General features: G+C 47.2%; 1 protein-coding gene across 1 annotated transcript; it reads left to right on the top strand.

Moving 5' to 3' along the window:
- The first annotated feature begins 5,718 nt into the window (after window positions 1-5,718).
- Window positions 5,719-9,064, top strand: JUN (Jun proto-oncogene, AP-1 transcription factor subunit). Its single transcript, XM_044430327.1, has one exon. The coding sequence runs from the start codon at window positions 6,792-6,794 to the stop codon at window positions 7,734-7,736; it is 945 nt and encodes a 314-aa protein (XP_044286262.1). The 5' UTR covers window positions 5,719-6,791; the 3' UTR covers window positions 7,737-9,064.
- The last annotated feature ends 450 nt before the right edge of the window (window positions 9,065-9,514 follow it).

Below are 9,514 nucleotides of genomic sequence, written 5' to 3'. Positions count from 1 at the left end.
CATAAGATAACATTGAAGACTTCCCATTCTTAGAAGAACAGTATGATCTCTCCCAAGCACCCTTTACCTCTGAAAAGAGCTTGAACAGCTCCTTGGTATATATCTAAGCTGAGGGCAATGAAGCAAGAGGAAAGATTATTAGATAACAGGTGGAAACACACTTGTGCCAAGCATGCCCAAATATAGCTTAGAGGTCATTACAGGGCCTACTTTTTGGCAGTGAGAGAGGCCATGTGCAAGTTCTTTTTCCACCAGCACTGTATCTTCTGTGTCATCCAGCAGAGATGGTGGAATCCTTGGTAATATGCTGTGATGAGTTTGCCTGACACTTTGAAGATATAGCTACTCACAGTTGTCAAATAATATACCACATGGAATGCAGCTCCATTTGTAAAGGTGTTCATAGCACCATCTGGTTCAGTTTTATGGGATGAGTGTCCATTGTGGCAGACAGGGTGCCTGGCCAAATTAAGTTAACCACTTGTGTGCTTGACCCTAACCCATCATTTCTTGTTACATCTAACAAGGAGGAGGTGACTGGCTGGGCCCAGAAGGTTAGCAACTCCTTCTCAAGAGAGGACGTGATTCTGGCCACTTTATAGGCAGCAATTAATAGGCCACTCCTGAGAAAGCCTGACATAAGACCCAGGAGATGTTAACTAAAGGCCAGATGCGAATATCCTGCTCTTGGACAAGTTCCTGGAGTGGGTGGTAGCTGACCATCTCCAAGCATTCTTGAATGATTATCTAGTTCCATTTCAAATGGGGATCAGCCCTGGGAGAGGACCTGTCCTAGAAGGAAAGGGAAACTGTTCTGATTCTCTTGGATCTATCAATCGATATTGATACCATCAATCATGGTAGTCTTCTTGATAGGTTATCTGGGGCGGCAGCTGGAAGTACTGCATTGTTGTGGCTGTACTCCCATTTGGATGGCTGATTGGTGCTGGAAAATAATTGCTCTCTCCTGCCAGTTACTCCATGAGGTTCTGTAGGAGTCAATTTTCTCCCTCATGCTGTTTACCATCTACGTGAAAGTGCTATGGGAGGTTATTCAGCGATATGAACGAGGTGTCACCAATATGCAGATAGCACTTGACTTTCCCATGAAACCCATATAAGGCAGAGGACATTCTGAACCAGTGCCTGGACAAAGCAGTGGACTGGATGCGGGTCAATGAACTGAGACAAGGCAGGGGTACCATTAGTGGGTGGTTTATCCACACTGCTGAAATGATTTTTAACCTGCTCTGGAGGAGGATACACTCCCCAAAGGATCATATTTGTAGTTGGGCAGTCCTTTTGGATCCAGAAATGACACTTAATGCATAGATGGACTCTGTGGTATGGAGCAGAGGCTCATACTGATGATGTCTTTATCTGGACAGTTATCTACACTCATTGGATTAATGCAATGCATTATACATGGGGTTGCCTTTGAAACATGTGTGGAAACATCAGCTGATCAAAAATAGGACAGAGAAGTTATATATGAACGTGATCATATTATGCTAGCATTTCACCATCCACACTGGCTGTCAGTCCATTTCTAGGTTTGTTTCAATGTAATAGTGCTAAACATCAAAGTTCTAAATGCCTTGGAGTGAGTCTTCCTGAAAGACAATCTCTTCTACACTAGGCTTATCTTAGGCAGCTCCCACCAAAGGAAGTGAGGTATGTAGCTACCAAGGGGCCTTTTCTGCTGTGGAGCCCTGGTTGTGGAATGAGCCTCCCAAAACAGCACAGCTGGCACCTACATTGTGCTCTTTTTCTGTGCTGAGTGACAATCTTTTTTTTCCCACAAGCATTTTAGATTTTCACTTTGTTTAAAATCTGGCTTTATATTTTAAACATTTGCCCTGGACACTGCTAGGTTTATTTGGGTATTTTATTTTTATACTGTAGTTTTAAACTTCAATATTATATTTTGTTGTTTTGTATTTTATGTTTTAAATTACTGTGAACCACCTACAGACCTCTGACTATTGTCTGGTATAGCAATTGACAGAGGACCCTTCCAAACTTTCTCCCAGGCAGAAACATCATTAAGAAGCCTGCCCGGAAGCATCATTCCAGCAAGCACTCATATGCCAAATCTCTCTTACATAGAGCAAGCCACCAGCACAGTTGCATAACAAGGACACCTCCCACCCTTGCAAACATGACTATTGTTATGTGTCAATCTACCAGGGACAACAGCTTATATGATGATTTCACTTATGTATGCTCTCAAGCAAAAAGGAAAGACAGACAGACAGACAGACTGAAAGAGATTCATAATAAGTGGTCCCGATCCAACTATTCTGAATGCTCAAGAGAATGAGTATGTGCCCTACCTGAAATACAAATTTATTGGTAGCAGGAGGGCTGCAAGAACTGTTAACCTTGAAAAGCAATTCAAAATACAGGAAGTAAAGAAGATAATCATGTTATTAGACAAAGGGGAGAACATGATTCCATGTGTGCTTCTCCCTTCAATTACCTACTGGCTCTTCCCTCCACCCACATACACCCTGGTTTCACACTGCTAGCTTATGCCAGTCCCAGGTTGCTGTAAGGAATATGCTAGATCCTAGGGCAGTGATGGCGAACCTTTTAGATCGAGTGCCCAAACTGCAACCCAAAACCCACTTATTTATCACAAAGTGTCAACACTGCAATAAAACCTGAATACTGAGGTTTTAGTTTAGAAAAAACAACTCACAGCAAGTCCAAGCAAATATATGTATCTCCCTGGTAGCGCACTGACCGGCCATGCGAAAGTGCGAACAAGTTGCGGCTAACGAGTCGCAGCTCGTGAAGTCATTGTCTGGCACCGCTACTCCTTTCCAAGCCTGCACATGGCCCCTATGTGCGCTGTTATCCAGTGCTCAGCTGCTGGGGCGACTTGGCTCGCGTCCCAACAGAGAGGGCTCTGCGTGCCCGCTGTGGCACGCGTGCCATAGGTTTGCCACCACTGTTCCAGGGGATCTCAGGAGACCTACCTGATTCAAACCCATGTCCAACTTAGGCGCAAAAAAACACTTTTTGGAACCTTGTGCTGGCAGTGAACTTCAAGCCTGCAGGCCAAACACTGCCCCCTGGGTTCCTCAGTAGGTCATATTCTCTTGCCCTAACCACATCCTTCTCCCCAGTCATTCGGTCCTTTACTGTCTTCTGTAAAATTTGCTCCCCATTCAAAAAAGCTCAAATACCTTTCTTATGGCTTAGTTACCCAGCGGAAGCCTTATGTTGTAATATGCTCTTAAGCCCTACCTATTTGCCTTTGGCCCCATCCCATTTTACTTTATGCCCCACCACCACTACACTGCATGCCACAACAGAGCTTCCCAAAACTTTATTTGGCCCTCAGGCTGAAAGGTTTTGAGTTCCCTGATCTAGTCCTACATTTTCCACTTGTATATCCCAGGAGCCACTAGGCTGGACATGCTCTCTGCCAGTTGTGGAGCATCTCCACCACATTTATTTAGGTGTGGTTAGGCAATTCTTCACATATTTACGTATCAGTAAGTTTCATGGGACACCATGTGTTCCATTAAATGCTTCATCAAGCAAAGATGAAGAACTGTGCATTTCTGTTGCAACCAAAATCTGAAAATATTTTCACCTCTCACGATTGCCAGTTTAATTGCTATGCATTTTACAAAAATAATCAGCGATTGAATAAAAGCAACACCCAGCAAAGTTTTAAGCCTGAAGTTCCACTCTGATCCATGAAGCTTAGGCCAAAGTATCCATAGATTGAAAGAGAATAGGCACGTTTGCTTTAACGGCCTAGAAAGTTCAGTGGAACTTATTCCTTAGTAAGTGTGCTTAGGATCGTCTATAAAGATGATTCACACTGTTTTAAACAATCTGACCATCCGGGGCGAAGTCTAGATAATGCGAGCTACAGCTACTGGGAGAGAAAGAGTTAACAAGCGCAACCCAGGAGTACGTCCGGTAGTGATCCAAGCACGCCGGGTTGAGCTCGTCCTTTGCCCATACAAAGGCACCGCCGATGATCCAAACGCTTCTAGTTGCCCGATCACGGGAGCACATTTGAAATTAGCTTCCTGCCGCCGGCCCGCCTCTTGCCCGGAGGCAGACAGGAAGCTCCGTGGATTTGGGAGAGATCGCGCAAAGGGTTAACAAGTTCTTAGCGGGAGCTGGCCAAAACATGACGTTTTTTGAATGTGTTTGTGTGGGGCGGGTTAGTGGTAGTGTGTGCGTGGGGTGGGGGTGGGGGTGGGGGGACACTGAACCCAGAACTTGCAATCACGAAGAGTTTTTGAGGGCACTCGGAAAAGTCCATCGAAGCCAAGGAAACATTCGCGCTAACCAAAGTATTTCAAATAAATGAGACACACACTGGGGTGTTTCCCTTCTCACTGGAGGAGCAGAAAGCGAGAACCCACGGGGCGGAGTAGGTGCAAGGCAGCCCCAATTTGCCGAGGGAAGCGGCTCCCATTTGGCGTGTTTTGTTTTTATGCGCTGATACACGTTAGCATCCGACGCCGAAGGAAGCCGCGAGCCTGCCCAAGAAAAAGCCGGGGCGGCAGGAACGTGTGAGAAAGCAAGGCTTTTAGCCCAGCTCTGGGTGGCAAAACCGCAAGAAGCGCACGCCTCGGCAGCTTCACTCAGAGGGAAGCCCCAGCTGATTTCGTGCACTCTTCCGCTGAAACCACGCTTCGGGCGGCTTGTGCATCGTCCCCCAACCAAGCGCCCGAGAGTACAGGCTGCTGGAAACTACTCCCAACGTGTAGGAGGGTGCGGGGGGAGGGAGAAGCTGGAAGTTGCGCTCCCAACACAGTCGACGGACGCTCGATTGAAAGTTCCAACACATCTGGGGGAAGCGAGACGTTATAAAGCCGAGCACCTCACAGGGCTGAGCGAATCAGGCTTGGGAAAGTTGTTTTCTGTGTTTGGTCGGAAGGAAACTCTTGGTGACTTGCTTCCCAATCAAACTGCCCAGGTTCTTCCAACCTGCCCCTCTTACCCTTTTCCCTGCCTGGAAGCTCTTTGCCCGGTAGCCACAGTGCTCCGAGAGTGGGGGAAGGAATATCACGTGAGAATCAGCCCATCACAGCCCTTCCCCCGCCTCCTCAGCGTCCATGTGTCGTGATGCGGCAGCAACCCGAGATTCCACCTTAAGGAAGCGCGCTATTGCCGGGCAAGGGAGAGGCGCGAGGAGGGGGGTGGATTTATCAGAAAGCTACTTAAAGCATTAAAATCCCGATTAGCCAAGTCAGCCGAAAATCAGATGGCCTCCAGTCTCCTTCCTGGGGGTGGCGGGAAAGACTCCTTTCCAGTCCAGCCCACCATAGCCATTTTCCCTCTGGAACTCCACGTATCCCCCCTCTCTCGTCTCCATTCATCGCTTGGTATCTCCTCATACAAGTCACCTCCCCCTTCTCTCTTGGCCGGCCCCCTCAGCCCCGCCAGAGTTCTTAAGCGGGTAACCAGATATTCAAAAACAATACGTCAGCCCACAATGCCCTGCACCGAGCCCAGGCATTACCTCATCCCACAATGCCCTGCGAAAGAAAAAGGGGCTGAGAAGCTTCTAGGGGTGGGGTAGCCATGGAGATGGGCGCCTTTGCAACAGGCTAGGCCGGCCACCCTCCTCCCCTTGAGAGGCGGCGGCAGCCAATGGGAAGGCGCGGGGGTGACATCATGGGCTATTTTTAGTGGGTTACTGCTCGCTGATAAGTGTTGGGCTCCACGCTGGGAAAGAGCTCAGAGTGGGATCGAGTGTGCAGTGGGTGAGCGGCGGCGGCGGCGGGCGGCGGCAACTTAAAGCAACCGCGCTCTCAGCAAGCGGCAGCAGAAGGACCCGCGGCAGCCGGGCCGGTTTCAGCTCTCTTTGCGAGCAGGGCGCGCGGTTCCCCGAGCTGATACTGTCGCCGAGGCACTGCTGCTCGTCAGGGAAAAGGAGGAACTGTCCCTTGTAGCCGCCAACTTATAGCGTCGGGGGCTGCGCTCACTGCCGGACCGCGAAAGGGGGACGTGCCCGGGCAGCCACTCGCAGGAGCGACAAGTACTTGGCTTGGATCTGTCCTCGCCCGCGTCCCGAAGAAGTTGAAGCCGTGAAGCGTGGGGATCCCCCCCCCCGAAAAAAAGAAAGAAGGCGGCGGCATCGAGGGGACTGTTGTGGCAACTTTTTCTTTTCGGACAGCAGACCGAACTCCACCTGACAGCCTCTTCGGAAGAGTCAAACAAGTGTGCTCGGAAGCCCTCGCTGACACGCCGGACACTCCCACGAGCGGGGGTGGGAAAAAGAGAAAAAGCCAGGGGACTGGAAAAGTTGCTGGACCGAGCAAGCCTTCCTCGCGGCTCGGAGTGCTAAGGAAGGCGCAGTCCGGTGTCAAGCTCCGTTCGCCCGTGGATTCCTTGGCCGAGAGAGGCATTCCGCGTTTGAAAAAAGAACTTTTTCTTTGGCGCGTTGTTTTTTGTTTTTCAATTGCGTTTTGAGCCTCGCGACTTCGGAACTGATGATCCTGCTGAGCCTCCTTAGCTGAAAAAGCCACAGCGGGTCGCAAAAGCTTCCTCGACCGGAGAGTGTGGGGGGAAAGCTGGGACAGGCAAGCTAATGCCTTGTTGCAAAAAAGTAAGACTTTAATTGATCGGTCCTGTTTTTCCCCCTCTCCCTACTGAAAGAGCTTGTTTTGCTGTTGTTGTTGCCTTTGTTTTAATAGCAGTTGCTCCAAAGGGTGGACTTTGTGTGCTTTTTAAAGGGGGTGACAAATAGTCGCGTCCTTTCCTTGGTTTGTATTTTGGCTGTAGGAGAACAAACTTGTGGACATTCTTCTATGACTGCAAAGATGGAACCTACATTCTATGATGATGCCATAAATGCTACCTTCGTCCAGCCAGAAAGTGGTACTTATGGATACAATAACCCCAAGGTTCTAAAGCAGAGCATGACACTCAATTTGGCTGACCCCTCCAGTAACCTCAAGCCTCACTTGAGAAACAAGAATGCTGATATCCTGACCTCTCCAGATGTGGGCCTTCTCAAATTGGCTTCTCCTGAATTAGAGAGGCTAATTATCCAGTCTGGCAATGGACTGATCACCACCACTCCAACCCCGACCCAGTTCCTGTGCCCCAAAAATGTCACCGATGAGCAAGAAGGGTTTGCTGAAGGCTTTGTCAGGGCGTTAGCAGAGCTACACAATCAAAACACCATGCCAAGTGTCACCTCTGCTGCCCAACCTGCAAATACTGGCATGGCCCCGGTCTCCTCTATGGCTGGAAACAACGGTTTCAGTGCCAACTTGCACAGTGAGCCTCCAGTCTATGCCAACCTCAACAATTTTAACCCTAATGCACTCAGTACAGCGCCTAGCTACAATGCAAACAACCTGGGCTATGCTCCACAACATCACCTGAACCCCCAGATTCCAGTGCAGCATCCACGCCTTCAAGCTCTGAAAGAAGAGCCTCAGACTGTCCCAGAAATGCCTGGGGAGACTCCTCCCCTGTCTCCTATTGACATGGAATCCCAGGAGAGGATCAAGGCAGAGAGGAAGCGCATGAGAAACCGAATTGCAGCCTCCAAGTGCCGGAAAAGGAAGTTGGAACGGATTGCCCGGTTGGAAGAAAAAGTGAAAACTTTGAAAGCCCAGAACTCAGAGCTAGCATCTACTGCCAATATGCTGCGAGAGCAGGTTGCACAGCTGAAGCAGAAGGTCATGAATCATGTCAACAGTGGGTGCCAGCTAATGCTCACACAGCAGTTGCAAACTTTTTGAAGAGACTGAAAAGTAACTCTTGGAGAAATTAAGCAAAAAAGAAAGAGGCTCGGAGGTGGAAAAGCTCACTTGGGGGGCAAGAAGAAATGGCTGAAAGGCATTGATTCCAGCAAGTGCTTTCCCCTCCCAAAAGCATGTGTGGAGAGACTGGTGTGCTTTCTGGTCTGAGGTGGTGGCATATCAGTTGACAGTGCAGCTCTCCAAAGCACTGCTCCTGCTCAGATGGGGCACAGAAGCCTTGTATCTTTTTTAATGTTGACCAAGACCTGCATGGACCTAACATTCAGTGATCTTTCAGTATTAAAGGTTAAACTGCAGTAGACACTGTAGATCGCTTTCTCTTAGTACTCCTTAAAAAATAAAGCAAGGGAGGGTATTTGTGGGAGGCTAATAACAGGAGCTGAACTATACTGCCTGTCTTCAAGTCAAGTTGTGTATGTACATTTTTTTAATTTTATGACAGCTGATTAATGTCAAGTAAAACTACTTCATGACTTTGTAAGTTATTTTTATGTTCTTTTGGGTTCTGCCCAGTATTGTTTGTAAATAAGAGATTTTTTTTAGCAACCTTGAGTTTTCCATTTGTAATAAAGTATATAATTTTTTAATGTTTTGTTCTGAACAAGAAATGAAGGGTTGATCTTATTTAAGAAAACATCATTATCACCCACCTTCTTTGACTAGTTTTTTTAAGACTACAATCCTATACACATTTTGGAACAAGTCTCATTGAATTCATTGGGGCTTACTTCTGAGTCAATGTGCATAGAGTCTTCTGTAGGTCAGGCATATACAGGATCAACTTGTAGTTAAATGTTAAAACCAGTGCTGTAAGGGCTGGGTGGGGGTCGGAGCAAACTCTTCTATAATTTTCACACTCGGTTAGCCTGTAGCAGCAGCTTAAAGAGGCTTGTGGTACTCCTTGTACAATGAAGTCTTTAGGCTCTGTGCCCCCTGTGGCCAAAAAAGCATAGCTTCTGTCTGTTCTGGTCAATCTAACTTGTGACTTGTCTGGCCTACTTTACAAGGAGCTACTGATACAGGTTTAATTGAACTAAATAAAAGTGGGGAAAGAGAGCAAAATTATTTTGTATGCACATCCCTGTACAGTGACCTCCATTAAATATAATTGGCCATTTCCCATCTAGACGCTCCCTGTTAAGCAAAAAGTCCAGATGAACTTCTGATAGGAAAAAGTTGTTTGAAAAGGGAAACAAAAGAACATGTCACCTTTATGTTTTTGTTACTCTTACATAAAAGATGGTCTCTGTTCATGAATATTTACAACTATGCCTGTTGTCCAATAAAATTGTTCTATTACTCTTTCATCAGATTTGAATTCCTTTTCCCTCTTTTGGTTTTTGTTTTGCCTGTACACCTATTTTGCAAGATAGTGGGACAATATAACTGAAACTGAAATGATGTTCTTTGAATCTTGGCATGCAAAATATACATGCATTTTGGGGAAAAAAGCGTGATTGATTACTGTTATAAAGGCAGTTACTGTTAGAGAGCCATACCTAGTAGTGGGGGCATGGGACAAGAATGACTTCAGTTCTGCTGAAATGAATGGTTTTTACTTCTAGCTGAATATACCTAAGTGTGTGTCAAAGGCACACGCTTGAACTTGGTGGGTTTGAACTCAGTGAGATTTATAAGTAAACATGTACAAGGTTGGATGGCCGGTCACACTCATTTTGCTAAGCAGCATGATTGCCCATGTTTAGAGGAAGCCACATAAAGGCTGCCATTCTATGCATTCTTGCCTAGAACCCTAG

This window comes from Varanus komodoensis, unplaced genomic scaffold (genome assembly GCF_004798865.1).
Source record: "Varanus komodoensis strain SLA01 unplaced genomic scaffold, ASM479886v1 scaffold20_1, whole genome shotgun sequence".
Classification (NCBI taxonomy): Eukaryota; Metazoa; Chordata; class Lepidosauria; order Squamata; family Varanidae; genus Varanus; species Varanus komodoensis.
The sequence above is the reverse complement of the archived record's forward strand: the minus strand, read 5'-3'. Positions and strand labels throughout refer to the sequence as shown.